The sequence below is a fragment of the Toxotes jaculatrix genome, chromosome 20, assembly GCF_017976425.1.
Source record: "Toxotes jaculatrix isolate fToxJac2 chromosome 20, fToxJac2.pri, whole genome shotgun sequence".
Classification (NCBI taxonomy): domain Eukaryota; kingdom Metazoa; phylum Chordata; class Actinopteri; family Toxotidae; genus Toxotes; species Toxotes jaculatrix.
Window position 1 is genome coordinate 9,995,854 of NC_054413.1, and position 21,425 is coordinate 10,017,278.

General features: G+C 40.9%; 2 protein-coding genes across 2 annotated transcripts in view; one reads left to right on the top strand and one right to left on the bottom strand.

Annotated features, from left to right (window-relative positions):
* Positions 1 to 12,748, bottom strand: part of jph1a (junctophilin 1a) — a 31,620-nt gene extending 18,872 nt beyond the window's left edge. The window contains exons 1-3 of the mRNA XM_041065610.1: positions 12,651 to 12,748; positions 12,017 to 12,519; positions 8,682 to 9,450 (exon numbers count right to left, since the gene is read on the bottom strand). Coding sequence (XP_040921544.1) covers positions 8,682 to 9,450; positions 12,017 to 12,395 — 1,148 coding nt within the window. The 5' untranslated portion in view covers positions 12,396 to 12,519; positions 12,651 to 12,748. The remainder of the gene's footprint in view (positions 1 to 8,681; positions 9,451 to 12,016; positions 12,520 to 12,650) is intronic.
* A 1,140-nt stretch (positions 12,749 to 13,888) lies between these two features.
* On the top strand, positions 13,889 to 17,287 carry gdap1 (ganglioside induced differentiation associated protein 1; the record flags this gene model as incomplete). The annotated part of the gene is made up of 6 exons (XM_041066315.1): positions 13,889 to 14,062; positions 14,774 to 14,966; positions 15,537 to 15,710; positions 15,838 to 15,932; positions 16,720 to 16,834; positions 16,935 to 17,287. Coding segments are annotated over 6 exons (1,104 nt in total), but the record flags the coding sequence as incomplete, so codon positions are not given.
* Positions 17,288 to 21,425: the final 4,138 nt, after the last annotated feature.

A 21,425-nucleotide genomic window follows, 5' to 3' on the forward strand; every position in this document is an offset into this window, starting at 1 on the left:
TGTGTCTCATTTAACTACGAGGCTCATCATGTGAAGCTGAACCTGTGTGAGTAAAGGTCACATTGCCTGGCAACCACTTGAGCTTAAGGAATAGTTTTAATTATGGTCTGTGCTCTCTCTCCTCCAATCTCCTGCCACCATTCACCCCACTGTCAGCACACACACAAACACACAAGCTCTCTCACACACAATCATATACACACAACCATCAATTTCCTCTTCAGTGCAAAGCCAAAAGGAGAATTAGTATTAGGTTACATCTGCCCACTGCTGAAAAATTGTGATGCAATCTTTACACACTCTATCTGGTATGGTTATTTCATGAACTAATGAGAAAATGTGCAAAAAAACAAAACAAAACAAAAAACAAAAACAAAAAAACAAACAAAAAAAAAACAACAAAAAAAAAACAACACTAATAGTGATTTAGAAAGTCAGCTATTCTGAAAAACAGTTATACCATAATGCATCATTATCATCAGCTGCAACTTTTAATGACGCATGTGTCAAGTTCTGCATCATTTCAACAATATAATCCAAGAGAAGGTGACAGTGAAGGATGAAATGTCCTCACTGCATAGCCATCTTCTCCTCAGTTAAACAGATTCCAGTCTCCTAAATCCTAAACAAAATGCATCACGAATACGGTATCATCTATGCATGTGATTACAAGAGTCGGTGTGGAGAAGCAATTCTCTGAATCAGCAAGAGAAGTGATAATTCCATAATCCAATCCGCGAACATCTGGAGTGAAAGCGGCCTAGCTAGCCAATCAGAGTGGCTGAACAGATTTAGCGGGGTACATTATGATCCAGAGGTTAAAGACACGCTGCTGTGTCAAAAAAAAAAAAAAAAAAAAACAGGCAGATTTTAAGAGTTACTTCAGGCAACACAAACTGAAATTACTTACTGTTCTCTGTGCCTTAGATAAACAGACGCCTCCTATTATGGCATTGGTACCATTCTTTATTTCTTTAAGATATAACACATATAAATTATTGATATTTTATGTCTGTTGATCATGGATATTTAATGCACGTATGAACAGGGTTGAATGATATATCAATCATATCACTCATTCTTGGGTAGCCTCGTGACGTGACGTGAATAACATTGATTTGCTGTATTAAATTAGGCAGAAAACAAACATCCCCATTTGTCATTTTAGCTATGGTCAGTTTTACTGTTAAAAGACGGTTTGCCTCCTTAGTGTACATTTAAAAAGACACTGCCACAGTCACAGTCTACATGCCATGGACACTATTTTGAGGACTTAACAGGTTTCTTTCCTTCCAGTGATGATGCTTCTGAAGCAGGTCAAGCATTGTCTTATAGGCTGCAAATCAGTGCACAGAGCACAACATGAACAATAACTTACATATAACACTGAAGGACGTCTTCCTGATGTTGAGCTTTAGCACCTTTGGCAGAGCCTTCAACCTAATTGCCATAACTTTGTTATAGACTTAAAACCCAGTGACTTTTGCCTGGACTCAGAGCCATTGTTCCTAACATTTTGCACATGTGTATGAGTATTAACATGTATACCAATATAAAATGATGTAAACTGCTATTGAAAAGGTGCAAAGAATTACACACCACTGCACACCGACATCTGGGATTTCTATGTGATATCCTGTCACGTCACAGGGAAATTCTCAGGAGGACAGCAAACACACATGAGCACACACAGAGGAGGAAATCCTGGGAGAGCTTACTTGCAAACAGAAACGCTTCCTTGCATTCGTTATTTCTTGCACATCTCAAATCACTCTGTGTATAATGCAATATTTAACCCATTACTCTGAGTCTAACTCTCATCAACCTCTGTTACGTACACAATTGACACAGAGAAATGAAGAAATCAGAAAAAAAACAGTGCATCTCATTTGGGGTTTAATAATAAGAGCAATTCAATGTAAGAAATTCTTCATAAACAAAAGTCAAGGAAAGGTTGTGAAATAGTGTGAAATGGAGGAGTGGATAAAACCAGCTGCACAAGGAGTACTTTTGCTTTTTTAATGACTGCAGGTCAACCACTACATGTGTTAACCTCCTTATCACAGCCTTGGACTCCACATGACTCCCACCCTCTGCCCGCCTGCCCGCCTGCCTGGCTGACTCATCCCAGTCTTTCTTGAGATGCTGCAGAAATATGTGCCATTCTCAGAAAGATTACAAGCCACAGCACCACAGTGTGATGGCATGTCGGTGAAACCCAATCCCATCGCCGGCGCTGTCGACACAGCCCAGCGGTTCGCTCACATTTACACACAGCCATTTCCCACAGGCCTCTACTCCCTCCAGAGCAAAGCTTTCATGGAGTGTAACTGTAAATCAGTAAATTTAGTCTACATCTACACACACAGCTTATATCCTTCACCCTCCTCTTTTTAAAGAGGAGGCTAAAGATGGATTTTTGCCAAACATCTCCTTCCTCCTCTCACCTTTCTGTCTCCCACCAGAGGAAAAATATTAAGACAGAAATGGAAAGAAATATGGCTTTTAACTTTCACTTTGACAAAGCATCTATTTTTTTTGTTTATACAGCATCTCAATACATTATTCCTGCTCACTGAGCTATGGCATCATGAGATGTATCAACAGCAACAGATGCATCTGACCACCTGCATCAGACTTTTATTCTCCATTATCTAGTGTCTTGTCTGTACAAGAATTTTTTTGCAGTGGGTAATGAACTTTAACTAGAATCTAATGAGCTACTTATTTGGTGCATATTGTTTATGCTTTCCTCTGTGTTGGTTATGCTGTCATAATTTGTTACATCTATTCTTGTGTTCTATTCTTCATGTGGTTTTAGTTCTCTTTGTTTTTTCGGCTGTTAAATAAATACTGGAAGGACTGTGCAATGAGTTAGTCATGTTAGAGGCTCGGTGTGGCTGTACCTAGGTGGTGCTTTGAGCTAAGCGCTAATGTCAACATGCTGATAGGCTCACAACTTCAATGTTAACATGCTGATATGTAGAACGTAATAATTTGCCACGTTCACCTTGTTGGTCTCTTCTGTGTTAATACGCTAATATTTGCTAATTAGGACAAAATGCAAAGTACAGCTGAGGCTGATGGGTATGTCAGTGGTTTTGCAGGCATTTGGCCGTAAACCAGTAAAGTACTGGACAAATCAAACTTTTGACCTGATGACGGCAGTAGAGGGAAATGTACTCATCCTGATGCCAATCAGTCCACAAGTTTTTGAGATGTTTGAGTCTGGAGCCTAGAACTAGAGCTGCTGGGATGTTATATGGAGTTTAATGCACATGAAGGATCTGGTTTCATGAAATGCATACCCTAGTGGAACAAAATCAATAACAGAATTTATCCTTCCAAAGGCAGAGATAATGATTTCAAATATAACCCATCACTCATTATTGAATTAAGTCTTCACAGGTCAGTAAAGACTGGCTTATCGCTACTTAAACTTCTTCTGTGGTTTCATCCACTGATGTCCTTCAGGCTGCAGTCTATGACTTTATGCAATGATAATGTGGTGAAGTACAGAATAAGATTACATTACACCTGTAATTTGATTGAGCTGTAGGTCATTTAAAAACTGTTCGACTAACTCATAATGCATGTGCCATTGCAGCAGCTACATTATTTATAGCTCTTTCATATGTACCAGCTGGCAATGGCTCAGGTTATTAATGTTACTGATACACATAATATAAAACACATGTGGAGGGTTATTTCGTGTGTGTGTGTGTGTGCGTGTGCATGAGCATTTGATTCTGTCAGCAATAAATGTCGAGTTACCTCACACTATCACATTGCCGTAAATATGAGCCATGTCGGGGGATAAATATACTGTATGATGTGGCTTGCTTTACTCTGACTCGTGATTCAGATGGCTGGCAGTCCTTTCTGCAGTTACAGTTACTGTAAGCTTCGTGCCTCATTGCTACTGTACATTTTGTCACTTCATAAAGTGACAAATTTGACATACTTAAGAAAGGTGTGTGGCGCCACTTCATAAAACTTCCATAAGAGGTGGCACCATCACCAAGATCAAACATGCATGCACAGACGCAGAAAAGTTTAACCCAATTGCAGCTCAGCTCCTATTTCAAGCAGAAGAAGTCATCGCCATCGAGGGACAGCCAAGATGGAACCTTACATGATGTACTGAGTGTTGGGATTATTTTGTTCACATGTTGAAACACAGGCTGATCTATAACTCTCTCCAGAAAGGGCAGGTGGCGAGTGGCTGAGGTCATCCCACAGCAGGTGATAAACAAACACCCCTGGACACAAACGCACCACACACACTTTCTCTGTTCTCTTGCCAAAAGATAGGAACCTTATCTCATCACTCACATCCAAACACACAGACAGGTTCTCCTGTTCTCTTTAAATCTTTTCCTCCCATTTACATGGACACACACATGTGCACACACACACATTTGGGGAGAGATGATAGTGCGAGTGAGATGGCGGGCTGCTATATCAGTGGTGGGACGGGTATATATTCCTGGCTGGTGCTGATAAGCCAACTGATGCCTTGCCTTATTTAGTCAGTACTCACTGCTGACACACTAGCAGAGCAGCACACACCTCGCGCACTCTGACAGTATGTGTTTGTCTAAGGGAGTGTGCGTGTGTGTTAGTGTATGTGCGTGAGGTGTTCCTGTGTAGAGGGAGGTGGTTTCTGATTAAGCAAATGTATATAGATAGAAGAGTGTGTGTGTGTGTGTGTGTGTGAGAGAGAGAGAGAGAGAGAGAGAGAGGGAGGGATAGTACATGGATACTTGTGCACATGTGAACCTAATGTCTTTCTGCTAACATGTACAGTGTCCAGTTTCTTATGAGAACAGAAATGAATTCAAATTCAATTTGAGAAAAAGTAATAGATTGTATTGTGACATTGTCACATTTTTTTCTGTCATTCAAAATACTCTGTACTTATAGCCAAACTGCTTAAAGTAATAATGGGAGAGAAATTCTCCAACTAGTTCTTACACCCAAACATGCCTTTCTTGGTACACACAATTTACACTATATTAAATCTGTGATTCTGAAAAAATATCTCAAGGATTTAGGACAATGTCTTTATCTATAAAATTATATTATTTTATATATAAAATTATAATTATGGTATGTATGTTGTACTTGACTTTTAGTTATAACTGTATACTTTTTTTAATCATATAATATTTTAAGCATAATAATCTAAAAAATGTCTCAGTGAAAACAGAGTTTTGAATAAAACTACAGCTGTTTTCTCATGCACATGTCAACTTAAGTTCATGTGTGCAGAAGTTCCACTTTCAATTATATCATGCCAGAAATCCCAAACTGGGATCACCACCAAAGTTTCTCCAATTTCTTGGCTTCCAATCTGTAAAGCCGCATCTATGGTGGCGGTACAAAAAAAAAAAAAAAGGGCTGGTAAACACTTGAAACATTCCTGGATATCATTAGTCTCAGCTTTTTGTGCTGATTGCTAGGAAGGAAAAAAAAATAAACCTCATATAAATATCTCTTCTATTCCTGAGAAGCTGCATATTGGGTGTTGGTTAGCATTCGCTCGAGCCAACAGAGCAAACAGTGCTATCAAATGGAAAAACACACCCCACCTTCATTCCAATGACTGGCTTACACTAGGTTTGTTTATGCATTTTTATCATTCTTAGCAGTATTGGGAAAGCGTGCTTTATCAACTTAACCTAAGAGAAGAGAAGTCAGATAAAACAATACAGGAAAATCAACACATATCTCATTTGAAATAAGCCGTAATTTCTTGAATTTAAACTAATATGTAAGTGTTATTGTATTTCTGTCCCTTGTAGCTTTTTTAGGGTAATGTTAGCACATCATGCTTTTATAAGAAAGCATAGGGAGGGACAGGAAAGTTAGGGTATAGTAAAGGTCATTACTGTAGAATAAAGAGTGAACACATCCCTGAGCTAACAGGATACCTAAACTGCTGATCCGTGACAAAGAGGCTTTATGGGGAGAAGCATAATGGTGTAGTAAACTTTTCAATGGCACCAACGGTCACTTATCTCAGTTCACAGGACTCCAACACAACCACACCACACGCATACACACCCACATACACACATGCAGAGAGCATTCTGAATGCCATGTGTGCTAAGTCCATTTTAAATAGATAAGAGTGACAAAATAACAGAATGAGGGACACAGAACTCGACTCCACTCCACCGCATCGCACTATAATCCCTATTGATTGGCTGATCGCAAGCATGAGGTCATCAGATCCACCCCAGAGGCTGATGGGACAGTTCCTCTGTACAGGAATACACAGTGGAAGGGTGGGTGTGTCCCCTCTGTGCCCTTTTTAATTCTGCTCTTCTTTCATATCTGTCCACTCCCACTCCAGACTCCTCAGAAACCTCTTGGTCAGCAAATTCGCTGCATCTCCCAACTAATTCAATCATCATTTATCCCCCCCCTGCTCTCTCGCTTCATTACATTTTGGCTCTCTCTGCCTTTTCTACCAGCTCTGTCTCCCTCCTCTCATTCCCCGTGGATCTACTGGAAACGCTCCACATTCAAAGACAGTGAGTCATGTGACTACAACTGGATCGATAGGAGTGCATCTTTTGCCCTGCACTGTATAATGAGACTTACATAACATGCTTACAACCGTCACAGTCTGCCATTCTGCCTGGTTATAACACAAATGTACTCCTGAATATAGAGAAAAAAAAGTCTTTATTTCAGTCAGGAGATCGGAAGAGCTTGTTTTGAGATTTCCAGAGGCACATGATGGAGCAGCACGTACCAGCCAGTAATTTGATCACTTACTACAGTACAGGGAACCTTGTTTGCTGCCATAAACACTTTGCATCAGCTTGAATGCTTTTACTGTTGTTGCTTTAGCGCTATGCATTAGGTCATGTGTTTACTTCTGCTGTAAATTGTTTCTCTTATGCACGGATGAAGAGATCAGATGGCTCTCACCATCAACACATTATCCATTTTTCTCTTTTCCCTGTAGGTTTATCTCAACCTCATGGGCCCTCACTGACACAGATACAGATTAATAATATCATAGGTCTTATGTGTGGAACAAACAGTGTGCAGGAGTTTTAATATTAAGCATGTTAAATCCACCTTATGTAATCTGTATCTTATATCCTTGAAATCTGCAGAATAAAGCACTTTCTCCTACTGCTCGCTGGAGAGGAATTATTTTATTATAAAAGAATGTCTGGATATTAGAATAAAGCCTGCTATTCATAGTGTCTGCTATTACTGAATTGTTGAAAATGCCTGTGCTCAGCTCTGAGTCAAAATACACTTATTCAGTATCTCTGGTGTTTTGTATATTGAGAGTGTTTATTTTATTTTATCAGTTAAAATAAACTGTCGATAATCGTTTAGCCCACAAAATGCTGAAATGACACCTACACAGCTGCCAACAACAACAACAACAAAAAAATCCTCAAAATATTAAGATCCCCTGATGTTTCATCTACTGTTACCAAGAGGCTGACACTTTTGGCTGTGAGTGAAATGTCTTAACAACAAGTGGATGGACTGCCATGAAATTTAATACAGATTTGTGTTTCTAAAAGGTCGATAATGCAATGCAATAACTTTGATCTCGTGCCATCATCAGGTCAGACTTTCATTTCGTACAGTGCTTTGATCACCTGTGTTAGCATCACGCTAACACACAAAATTGAAAGTACCTACTAGACGTCAGCAGGTTGGCATTATTAAAGCGAACATGTTTGCATGCTGATGTTAGCATTTAGCTAAAAGCACCCCTGTGCCTAAGCACATGCTCACAGAGTGGATAGCATGGCTGTAAACACTTACACAGTCATGTTTAATTATATAAAATAAAGAAAGCAAAAATCTGGAAATTTGTAAAGCTGTGCTCAGGGACACAAAAGACTTACACAACTTATTAACTGAGTACTTTTGAGTTTAACAAATCCTTAATGATGTGTCATACATGCAAATTTATGTGCACCTCTATAGGGGGAGGGGGAAAAAAAAGTGCACAAGATTGCGTTGAGACCTTTTCACAGCTTGTACACATCATCACAGTCTTCAGTCTAATAATTCCCTGATGCAATGAAACCAGAGGATGTCAAAGCGATGCTGCGTACCCTGAACTGTGTCCCAGTAGGAGGGAGGCTTTAAATGAAAAGGTCACATCTCATCCACCTGTTAAAGAGCAGATGCCACATCAGAGCAATACTTGGCAGGAGAAGCAGGTATCGTTATTGGGCACACGAGACGCACTTGGCACGAGCACAGGTATGGCTATACTGCTCACACACATGAACTCGCAGACGCACAAAATTCTCTCTCACACACTCACCGATCAACGCGGACACACACATACACACACACAAGATGCCTGAACCCTTTCCCTCAGAATGAAAGATATGGGCAGAGAATAGAAACAGAACCTTTTCCAGGGATGAACACACTGGTTACACAAAAGCCTTGACTGTTGATGATGTATAAAGGTCGGAACTGTTGTGATGGGACTCCACTTACACAAGACTGAGCCCTCAATGAGACCAGGAGATCTCTGTCGAACAGGCCACTGCCTTGACTCTTCAATGGTGAAAAATAGACACCTGGGGATATTCAGCTTGTCTTTTTGTTGTGTTTACACAGTATACGCCCACATGCACATACAGCATCACGAATGAACACACACATAAACACAGTACCTGGAAGCTGCTATTTCCACTTTACTCCTGGCAATGGCTGCAGCCCTCTGTGCCCCCTCCACAGCCCGATCCACCTTCTCTTTGGTTTTGGGGTTCTTAAGAGGAATCAACTGCTTCCTTATTCCACGCACCAGCACGTTATTTTTGTACTTCCCTTCTTCTTTGGTGCCATCTGGGAAAATCGTGCAACCGTAACCATGGCGCTTGTTGTTAAGCCATTCTCCTTCGTACTTCATCCCATTGGATCTCTCTGAAACACCAAATCCATTGCGTTTGTCGTTCTTCCATTCGCCCATGTAGGTCTCGGTTGTGGTGGCATCCACATGGTCCTCCAGAGGTAGGTCCTCATCTTGCAGCTCACCGTCACCAATGGATATGGTAGAGTTGGCGTCACTGGAGCTGATGCGGCTCATGGTGGCATCACTTCTCGCAGAGCTGCGCTTGCTGGAGATTGAGGTCCGAGAGTCAGACTTGCGCAACTGCCTGAGGCTGCCGAAGAGGGAGCCCCGGCGGAACAGGCCCTTCTTCTTGCCAGTTACGACCTCACTGTCTGAGTGGAAGTTAAGGACGAAGCCTCCACGGCTGCCTGTCGGCGTGTCTGCAGGGGAGGAGAGGTCCTGGAGCACGGTGCCGTTGCTCTGCTCGGAACGCAGCGAGGCCAGAGATGTACGGAGAGGAGAACGGATAACGGTGGCCATGCCATAGGGAACACTCTGACGCACGCCATAGCCGTGCCGCATTCCGCCCATCCATTGGCCTTGATAGGTACCTGTTGGAACAGATAATATGAGTCAATGAGTCACAGTAATCACAATAATTGTATACTGAAAGTGATGTTTCCCAATATTTTTACCATAGGACCCCTTTAAAAGAAGCACTTTCTATTTGTGATGTTTCATATGTCTGTGAGTTGTGAGTTGTTCCACCAAAAAGTGATTTTTCCTTCTCAAATTGTTTCATTTTAACCCTTTTTGTGGAGTAACATTATCCAGATTTTCAAAAAAAAGTAAAAGAAATATTTGAGACCCCTCAGGTTTATCCTGTGACCCCTTGGATGAGTCCCAGTCCTTAGGTTGGGAACCACTGTTAGACAGAGTGACACAGTGCAACACAGTATGGAAAAAGTCATAAAAAGGCAGAGATAAATATGTCTTATAAATGTGAGAAGATAGACTGATGATACGGTGGTAACAAGCAAAAGTTTAAGCCAGTAGGTCTTCAGTTACAGTGCCTACAGCAGGTTTTTCTCAGAAAAAGTGTTTGGCATTTCAAGTTAAAAGTTACAATATGTCCTGCAAAGATTTTAAGAAGGCATTGTGTTTTGAAAGTCCTGCTTGTGTGTGTGTTTGCTTATGTGTGTGTGTGTGTGTGTGTACAGTCTGTTTGTCTCACTGGGCCCATTTCCAAAAAAGGGGTAGTCTTTTATCTAAATCAAATGAAATAGTACATAAGCCTAAAAATGTCTGCAGGCTGGGATTTCTGCAAACTATCTGAGAGACACACAAAAAAAAGTCCTTTACGAGACTGAGTCCTTAAGGAGAGGAGTGATTATCTGAAGATATGCATGTCTGAGTATCTTAACCTGTTTTAAAAAGCTTTAAAGTCATACCAGGGCAACAATTTCCTTCTTAATTACAGTGAGCTTCTACTTATTATGGTACTTATGGTCACAAGAAGGTTCTTCTGTTTCCTGTTTGCATTTTGCTGGCCAGATATTCTCTGTATCAGCTGTCATATAAGGAAAAACAAAACAAAACAAAACAGGGGAGCCTTGCTGTAGGGGTGCAGAGTATGCCACCTAATGAAATGTTTTCTCTCCATCCCCTCAGATCTGGGACTGTGAGCATAACTAACTCAATCACAGAGATTTGATTAAGATGCTGGTACTGAGGATCACTTGGGATGAATGTGAATCACTCAGCTAGGAGCCTATTTTCAGGCGGACACTAACTCCCCCACTGACAGTAGGCACATTCAACCACCATCCATTTGTCTCTGACGACAGGGAATTGCTATGAGTCACATAATGAGAGAAATACTTCATTAATCCTGTTTGGTGCTGCTGAGCCCAATGAGCATGTGCTGGCCTACTGTAGCTTCTTCAGAGCATCATATTACAATACTGATCCTAATAAGAAGAAAAGCTTGTTAATCGAGGACTCCTATCTCATTGACCAACACAAGGAAATATGCAATAATGGTCAGGCTGTAACACTGGACGATATACTAGCCTGGGCAGGAATTTAGATGGATAAACAGTGTGAGATTAACAGGCTGGCTCTGCGCTGCAGTTCAATTCGGTGACCCTGCAGATCAAGTTATCAGGATGTTGCAGGGTCAGACAGCCAGATGTTCTGTAGATCCTCTAGGATCAGCTGATTTCCCAAGCCCGGCCCTCTGTAACTGTCATATGTGAGACATTTACTTTGCACCATAAGGCCTCTGTTAGTGGAGATGATGCTCACAAATCACCCAACCATGGCCTGTAATACATAACCAGGCCTACAGAGATCACACGCAAGCTCTTGTGTGTGTGTGTCTCCTTGATCAGACACAGGTCTCTAGACAAAACACAACCTATGAACACACCACTAATTAGTGAGAGCAAAGCTCTGGGAGGGGCTTTTTGCTAAAATCTCACTCTCACCTAGTCCAAGAGTGTATCCTATGACTGAATAGATGTGGAATCCAAATTGTGATTATCTTCACCAAGTCAAAAATATACTTTTTTTGTGGGGTGGGGGAAGCATGAAACAAGTTACTTTAAATTGGAAACATTGGCTTTTCCCTCAAAGATGCGCTTAGTGGTGAGTCTTCATGAGATTTGTTTTTGCAGTGCAGGCTCAAATGTGAAAATGACAGAGAAGTAGGTGATAGTCTGGCTATAATTGGCTCCAAACAGACTGATTTGCTCTGATTTCCAAACTCCTTCTAGACGAGGCATGGTGCCACTGAGCTGGCAGCAGGAGTCACTCTCCTCCCACTGTCATATGAGGAGCAACCGGTAGTTGCCAAATGAGATGTGCCTTGGAATAAAGAGGAACCATTATCGTAAACGGTGTCCAACAAGATAACATTATTAGGGTTATAAGTCATCTATGTGGTGGTGGTGATGATGGTGTTCTTGGCTACGATGCGCACTGCGCAATCTCAGCTTTAACTCAGATCGTATCAGATGGAAATTCACGCACTGATGTGTTTTTATTAACCTTCCTCAGTTTGAGTCTGAGCATCCTCACTGACAGGCTGCATAACACATCATCAGTCACATCCGTTAAAGCGACACACACGTTAAACAAGCACTGGGCCACATTTATAAGATCTGGGCTCCTTACCGCCATCACCATAAGTTTCGATCCCATATCCATCTTGCAGCCCGTTGCTCCAGGTACCGTCGTATCTAGCAGGTGTGTTGTGGCTTTGCCGGACGCCGTACCGACCCTTAAAACCGTGACTCCACTCTCCGCGGTAGATCCATTTTCCTTTATTCTCCACACCGAGCCCATGCCGCTTCCCCTGGGACCAGTAGCCCTTGTAGGTATTCCCACTGGGCCAGGTGTACACCCCTACTATCTCAAAGCCGTGCGACCAGGACCCGGCGTACTCGCCCTGGCCCTTGGGTCCGGTGCAGATGCCGTGTCCGTGGGCTTTGCCATCCTCCCACCCCCCGCAGTAAGTGCCACCGTCGTCGAAGTCAAACCTTCCGCCCGTCATTCAGATATAGGCTGGAAATAAAGCAGATCGTGCGCTGCTGCAGACTCAGGCGTCTCCAGGACCGAGGTTTGGGGATCCAGGACCGGTGATGTAGTGATGTAAGGATGAGCCTACAAGATGATGACTAGAGGAATAATAAAAAAAAAACAAAAACAAAACAGAAGGGTGAGGATAGTGGACCGGTACTTCCAGACAATCACATGTAATACAAAAGGCATGCGCTGTGTAAAGGTATGAATGGTGGGCGTCATTTACCGGAGGCGCACGCCGGGTTCTCCGATGTGTGTTGCTCGTCTCCCCCCTCTCACCCACTGATCACAGAGGGAGAGAGAGAGGCGTCGAGTCAGTGCTGAAGAAAGACACTGGGCCAATCGCAACGTCACGCCACAGGGACCTCCCACTCTCCTCTCGCCCCCTCCCCCCTCCCCCATTAGTGAGGAGCCTGGACTCTTAACCCCCCCTTAAAAGTAAGCCATTTCTATAACCATGCCTGACTCCCTGAATCCCACATTTTTTTATATTAGCAATTTTCTATAATGGCTACAAAATAAATGTGTTTGTGTGTAATTATCAACGGTGAGTTTATAATGATTTGTTATATATTTTTGTCCTCACTAATATATTCCCATGGACTACTTAGTGAGGTGATACTGTATACCAGGATACTGTATATTAAGTTTTAGAGATCAGTTTGATTTTATAGTCTAGGCTTAACCTTCCTAAAATGACTTTTTGAAAAGTATTTTACTATTCCAACTATTTATGAAAGCTGAAAAGGTTTTTGTTTAAAATGAGTGTGTAAAAAAGTATTTTAGGTGATGTTTTATATTTTCATTAACACTTCAGTCAGTGACATAATTTAGTAACTATAGGAAGCACCTTGGAACTAACCAAGGAGGTCATTAAAAAAAGGACAAAAGGTCATTTAGCTCAGTTGGTTGCAATTAGTTGGAATTAGTATGTCTTTAAGTCACAGTAGTGCACTTTAATATTTCCACTTTCTGTTTTTGTAAAAGGACTGACAAAAACTCTTGTGTACATCGGCAGTAGCCTGCACTTCAAATAAGTACCTAATAGTGACCTCTGCTGTACAAATGCATTTATTGCACAGATAAGGATGTTCCCTCAGTGTGAAAGTGTAGACTTTGTAGGCAATTTAGTTTTTATATTGTGAGGGATTATACTTATATTTAAAAACTCGGTAATCATCTGTATACTCCATATAGCAAAGGTTAGGGTTAAGGTTAGTGAGGAAAATAAGAAAAAGAACAAGGTGTTATCTGAATTTGTCACTTACACAAAACACAAAGGATGAGTTTTGAATGTGATAACATGTTGTCAAATATATATATATATTTTTTTAACCCCTAAATCATTTGTCCATTCAAAAAAAAAAAAAAAAAAAAAAAGTAGATTTACTCCGAGCCTGTAGGGGGTGTCATTTGTCGACTGTGACTTGATGTTCTGCCCTCGCTTGTCCCCTAAAAAAAATACTAACAGATAAAATGGCGTCCGAAAACAGCTCTGAATCCCAAGATGAGAAAGCTGCCCTCATAGAAACCGGCTCAGAACAAGATGTGCAGCAACAGCAGAGCGGCGCGGTTGCGAAACAAAACGGATCCAAACTGACGCTTTACCACTGGACGCAGTCTTTCAATTCTCAGAAGGTGAGCGTCAGTGATATTCAGCACCACCGCTCAGTGGACAGCTCCTCACCAGGGCTGCAAATTAGAAATCTGGTGAAAATGGGTGTGTTGCTGTGGATGGTTCTAGCTTTAACACACACACACACACACACACACACACACACACACACATCCTCTGTCTTAATTAATAATACTGACATACAACACATTATCGCCATAGTATGCATCAGAGGAGTACTAGCACCTTTCAACACTTATAATTTTCCTATGCAGGTTATTCTAACATTTCAGCACCACATTTTAATGGACAGCTCCCGATTAGGAGTAGCAGATGTCTAGCAATATCTTTATGGTGCTATAATGCTTACTAGGACTACAGTAGATTTAAACATCACAGTTGCCTATGGACACTGGTATTACTTCTGTTTGTCAAATCTTTGTCTTTTCAAAGAAATCCACCAAGGATATCATTTGCACTTAATTGCCACTGGAACAAGCTTATATCTGGTCTCAACTGAATGAAAAACTATCCCTTTAAATATCTATATATCGAATATAATAAGATGAAACCAGTGTCTCTCAGGATCATTCATTGGTATTATACTCATATACTTACATCTATGTCATTCATTTTGTACCTCAATTTGGAAATATGTTCTCCGTGGGCCAAAATTTTCTGGTTTGTTAGTCCTTGACAAAGATGTTTCTCTTGTTTTGAACCTCTTTTTGCAGGTGCGTCTGGCCATAGCTGAGAAGGGTTTGCACTGCGTGGAGTATGACGTGAGCCTACCGCTCAGTGAACACAACGAGCCCTGGTTCATGCGTCTGAATCCTACTGGTGAGGTGCCGGTCTTAGTCCACAATGACAACGTCATCTGTGACCCAACGCAGATCATGGACTACCTGGAGCACAACTTCAATGAGGGTGAGACTAAATAAAGACAGTTTGGCATCACCAAACTCTCACTAACTGTGTTAAGACGCTCTAGCAGGGCTGAACAGGTAGAAGTAGGCTCCATTCAGTTGAGTTTCCTACTTGTTTTCATACATTGTTTTCCTCTTTCTCTTTGTTTCCTGAATTTTTGATTTTAAAATGGATATATTTCTTTTTTTTTTTTCATTTGTTCTAAGTTTTGTATTCTGCATTTGTTGATTTTTCATTCATTCATTCATTTTTTTTCTCTTGGTTTGTACTGATCCATAAAAGCTTTGTTCTAAGGGTCTCAGCCAATCACGTTAAAGGAGAGAAAATCTGGTAAGCATGGAACTATTTAAGCAAATTAAAAATGGCATAAATACCCACAGCCATATTTTTTTTTCCCTAACCCTGACCCTTGTGTATCCTCCCCTGGGAAAGCTTATACTATAGAAAACGTTTATTCTCTTGCTAGGATTCTCTGTTGTCTGTGGTAGAAATTACATTGATTCCCTTCTGTTTTAAAAGAAACAAGATTACACCATTGCTCCTTCCTTTTCATGGCTTGTTTATTTGCAGAGGGCACTCCCAAGCTGGTACCTGAAGAGGGCAGCACATACTATCACAGAGTGCAGCACTACAGAGAGCTCCTGGACTCCCTACAGATGGATGCCTACACCCATGGTTGCATCCTACACCCTGAGATCACGGTGGACTCCCACATACCGGCATACGCTGCCACATGCATACGAAGTAAGACACAGGGAGATGCACGTATTGTACTTGTACTACCATAAATGTGAGGCAGTCTGTTTAAATGAAATTATTGTCTAACATGATCCTATTTGTTTTGTTTTGTTGTTTTTTTTTTGTGTTACAGCACAGATCGCAAACACACAGTCTGAGCTGAAGAAACTGGCAGAGCAGAACCCGGAGCTTAAAGATGCTTATGTAGCCAAACAGAGGCGCTTAAAAGTGAGTTATTCAAGTTAGCAGACTGCCAAGTATGAAAAACTGTTGGGGCTATTTTATAATTTACAATACACTGCAGTTTGTGCCCTCTGAGACCCATACTGCCCTGCAAAACCACAACACCGTAAATTCATATTCATTAAAAACTGAGTTGATTGGAAACTGGCATTTGATTTATAATATTAAAAATATTGTGTCCTAGAAATGTATAATTTCCATCAAAAAGCATGTAAAATTCATGGCAACTACAAGAGCTGAAAACCAAGCCCAAGATGCAGTAACCACACTGTTTAGCAGCCTATTCTGTGGTCTCTGTTGAACTCTCCTCCAGCTAAAGAGGAAGACAGCCCGCTGTTATCTGTATCTGGAAAAACATCCATTCTGATGGACCACCATGTTGGTATTTCAGTTTGTTATTCCACATAACTAAACTGAGGCTATAGATAAATCAAATCATGATGGAAAATTAAAAAAGAAAAAAAAAACTCTGGCTGAGTATCAGTAACTGCCATCTCAGATTTTGACATTTAAAATCACACATTTAAATGTTTTCAATTGTGAATGAACATAAAATACATACTGAACAACGGTCGTCCAGATGGACAAGGAAACTGGAGGAATATATGTTATGATGTGCATAAAATAATATAATATTCATTTCTAAGCCTTTTTAAACTTAACACCCTAACTTCACCGCTTCTATTGTTTTTGCTCTCCTCCTATAATGTTTAATCGAGGTAAGTGTGCTGTGAACCATTGTGTGTGTTTATATATGACAACATTTCTGCAGTCTAAGTTGTTTGACCACGACAACATGAAATATCTGAAGAAGCTCCTGGATGAACTGGAGAGTGTGATGGACCAGGTAGAGACAGAGCTTCAGAGGAGGGTGGAAGAAACACCAGGTAACTATAACATCTTGTTGCTTAGTAACCACTGTACTATTAACAGATGCAGAATAATGGATACACTTACATCCTCGATTTCTTCTTCTTTCAACTGTAGAAGAAGGCAGTCAGTCCTGGCTGTGTGGTGAGTTCTTCAGCATGGCCGACGTCTCTCTGGCAGTGACCTTGCACCGCCTCAAGTTCCTCGGCCTTTCCCGCCGCTACTGGGGCAATGGTAACCGTGTCAACCTGGAAACATACTACGAGCGTGTGGTGGAGCGCCCGGCCTTCAGGAGGGTTCTGGGCCATGTCAACAACATCCTGATATCTGCTGTCCTGCCTGTGGCGTTTCGTGTGGCCAGGAAGAATGCACCGGTAATTTTTGGTACCACTCTGTTGATAGGCATTCTGGGAGGAGCTACGTACGTCGCTTTTCTTTACATGAAGAAGAGGCTTACAGCCTTTAGCTGAGTGATGTTGAGGTGTTTTGGGACTGAACTGAAACTGGAAGAAATAAGAGAAATGTCACTTGCATCAAAACACAAACGGAAATTTGTCTAAAGTTAAAATACAAAGCAGAACATGATTAATTAATAGACATCAGCAATGTTTAATTGTAACACAACTGGATTGTTTTTTTGCTGGTAGCACAAAATGCACTTTGAGTCATCCTCATTATGTCACTGCTGCATTTATACACCAAAGGACTGACTTAAAGAACCACACTAGTGTTTTTTGCATGTTTTTTGCAGTGGTTATACATCACACACATATATATATATATATATATATATACAGAAGTGTTTCCAGGGGACATAAGAAAAAGTGATGAACCCTGCTGGGACATACTTGTTCAGTGCTTTGTGACTTTTGTGTAGTTTGCTACCTGTCAGTGGTGTTGGCAAGTTTTTTTTTTAAAGATTGTGATCTCATGTAGCCGACTTTAATAACTTCAAAAGGTAACTGTGACACAAATATAAACCTGTTCAAATAGAATTTAATACTTTGCTGAATTTAAAGGAAAACACTGGCTGCCTGGAAGAAGCAAACAACCAATTCACAAATTTAAAAAAAAGATTTATAGTAACCATGCAAAAAACACTAGTATAGTTATTACAGACTTCTTTATGTGTACTTAAATCATTATTAAGAGCCTAATATGTTTCGCCTTACATGCGCTTTGTCATTTATTATTTCATTGTCATCCGTATTTGCATGATAGAACTAAAAAAAAAAGCCCTCAACCTGCTTTCTGTGACTCAGTCTGCCCAGCAGTTCTCAAACTGTATGTCAAAACATGTGTCTACATATGACCACAGCTCTATAGGAACTCTCTGTTATCACACCTGCACTCATGTTTTACTATAAGACTGATGGATAACTGCTTGAAATATTCTCTGTGTAACAATGGTTGATTGAGCTGCTTTTCCAATCTTGTTTACGACGTCTCCAGACCATCATATGCAACATCTGTCTGAGATTAAACTGCTTCCAAGCAACCTCCGTTGTTTCCTGTCAATCAGGTATAATTTGGTATGGCATTAGAAAAATTCACAACTCAGCATCATATATCATAAGCTATCATATATCACACAGATTTTAAACATGTTAAAATTCCACATCTAAAGACTTCTAAATCACATTTCTGGATGCAAGTCAACATCTACAGTAATTTGTTTGCCCAGTCAGAACCTCCGTGGTTGACACTGACATTTAACATATGCTCGGCTTTGATTTAAACTCCTCCTCACGTGAGCTCGGCTTCACATAAAACAGACACATGGTAGACTTTTCAACAAAGACTCGCCTTTGTTTTCAGTGTCCAGAGGGCTGGGTAGTGTAGCTGTCAAAGAAATGCCTCACACGTGTTAAAGCCACATGTGAGCGTAGCTGTCAAAGGACCATAAGCTCATACTAGTGTGTTAGCTTTGGAAAATCATACCCTTGTAAAATGGCAACCATAATGACATCATTTTTGCTACGGGGTTATATCACACAGGTGTAATTTTGAAGGAGAAGGGTCAAAGTCATAAATGCAGATGTATACCAAAGACAAAGATAGCTAATCCACGTCTTTTTCTGTCTTGATTGCTGTAATATTTGTCTTATATCGCCACAAATCATTTACTGAAGACTATTTAAAGGAACGAAAGAAACACTGAAAATACAACTTTGAATGATACAACATTCTAAAATGCCGCTAAGATGAACTGAAACTGATAAAAAGTCATATTTAGGGGATTTTAATATCCTAGGATTTTCATGCACAACAGTCTTTCAAATTTAATCATGGTGCCAAATACAAAAAACATCCATTGAGCGGCAGTCCGATGGACAGAAATGCCTTGTTAATGAGAGACGTCAGAGGAGAAGACTGGTTCAGGCTTCGGTAACTCAGATAACAACTCTTTAAAACTGTGGTGAACAGAAAAAACATTTGAGAATGCATATTATGTCAGACCTTGAGGAGGATTGGCTCCAACGGCAGAAGACCACAAACCTGGATAAACATAGCCTGGTCTTATGAATCTCAATTTCTGCTGAGGCACGCAGATGGTAGGGTCAGAATCTGGCATCAATAGCATTAATTCATGGACCCGACCTGCCTTGTGTCAACAGTCCAGGCTGCTGGTGGTGGTGTAATGATGAGGCAAATGTTTTCTTGGCACACTTCGGGCTCATAAATGCCAATCAATCATGGTTTCAATGCCACAACCTATCTGAGAATTGTTGCTGACCATGTGCAAATAGGAAAAGAACATTCATCCAGCCTCTGCCATGAAATTAAATCTATTTTAAATTTAAATTTTTAAAATTTATTTTTTCTATGATGAACATTGATGTGAAAATGTGATCATGCACGTATATACCCACTAGAGGGCAGTATTTCCTTGAACAACAATTAAAGGGAGTATAAGATTCACCCCATAATTCACAAGGAAGTGGGGCATGTTCCTTAAGCTTCAAATTACTTGTATTTTCAGAAAACTACAACTCTTTACAACACACAGGTTAATATGCATGCCACATTAACCTGTGCGAGGAGCACTGTGTATAATTTTTATTTTATTTTTTTGTGTGTGGGCTGCTATATATTAGAGAGATATTTGCAGCCAAAAAGTGATTCAGCCAGCTGAAAAAATAAACCTCCTGTTGGAGCTGGACATGGTCAGGTATTGTTCAATTGATTGGTCCTGACATCTCGCTATTTGGCTGTTTAAAGTCCAACAGGTGGTTCACAATAACTGGACTGAGTTCTCCTCACTCAGACTGCAAAACAATGGTGATTTCTTTTCTTTGTTGGGGGAGTCAATATCACGTAATATTGGAAGAAGATGGCAGCATTTTGTTGTATTGTTAAACAGTCCTCAACACCTTGGCCAGATACACACAAACAACAAAATATTTGAATTGCTCTAAACACATAGGTCAAGTGTTTACATGGGCTTCTGACAGGTTTGATGAATTAGCAGAAACGTCTAAAGGACGTGTTTCCAGTGCTTATGATGAATGCTCACTGTCTCAACTTTTATTAATATGTGGACTTTACAAATTCTACCAAATCCATTACTATGAGACATTCTGGAGAAGGATTTCAGTTTCCTCACTGAACCTGAACTATCAATCATCTTGGTTCACCTGCCAAAAGAAGGTTCACGAATGTTGGAATTGTAACGTCCACAAATTGCAACGTGTAGAATTTAGATCAGTTAGGGACCTGGACTGAATTAGTTGAAGGATGGGCTCGGTTTGTGAGGTGAAGCAGTGTACGCAACAGCTCCAACAGACCCCCAAAAGTTGACTGACTGTACCTACATAAGGCTTTTCCAGCCAGATCTACAGAGTGTCAAAGGTTTTGCAGTGAATGCTACTGTGTGAACAGTGAGACGCCGTGCAGTGGCCGACATCCTTGATGATGTGGCATTAGAGTTGAGTCACCTCTGCATCAAAGCCTCTGTTGTACTATAATATGTAGTCCAACTGGTGGATTATTTGTATTCCCATTTAGAGTGTCTTTAAACCCCCCCTGGTGTACATTAGAGATGGCGACTGGCGTCACGTCAGACCACTAACAGAGCCGTATGCAGTCTCTTTGCTGCCGTTCAAATAAACAAACTCAGCTGCGTCTCAAGGCATCTCCAACTCCACCACGTTCTCTCTCGCTTCCACCCTTTAACTACTTTCCCCGTGAACACAGTTCGTCTCTTTTGCTTTTCCCAGTGGAGAGTGTCTACGTCAGAGTGGATGTGTGGGGTGGCGCAAGTGTCTGTTTTGGGACTTGCATGGAAACCCCCAGCAGACATGCATGCCCTCAGACAGACCAACAGAAAGTGTTGTGAGAGATGGAGGCTTGCGGTAGAGTGTGTGTGGATGGCTGGGTGTGATGGATGGAAATATGCTTGGTGATGCAACCGGGAGGGGAGCAATCAAGGACAAAACTGACCTAAAAGTGACTGAATTGAAAGGTTTTGGATAAAAACGAGTACTGCAAGGTGAGATAAATGCCACAATGTAAGTGAGACATCTCAAAGTGGGACTACTACTGTCCTAAACAGCAAAATAAAGTCATATCTTTGAGAAAAATAAGAAAATGGCTCAAAAGACCATC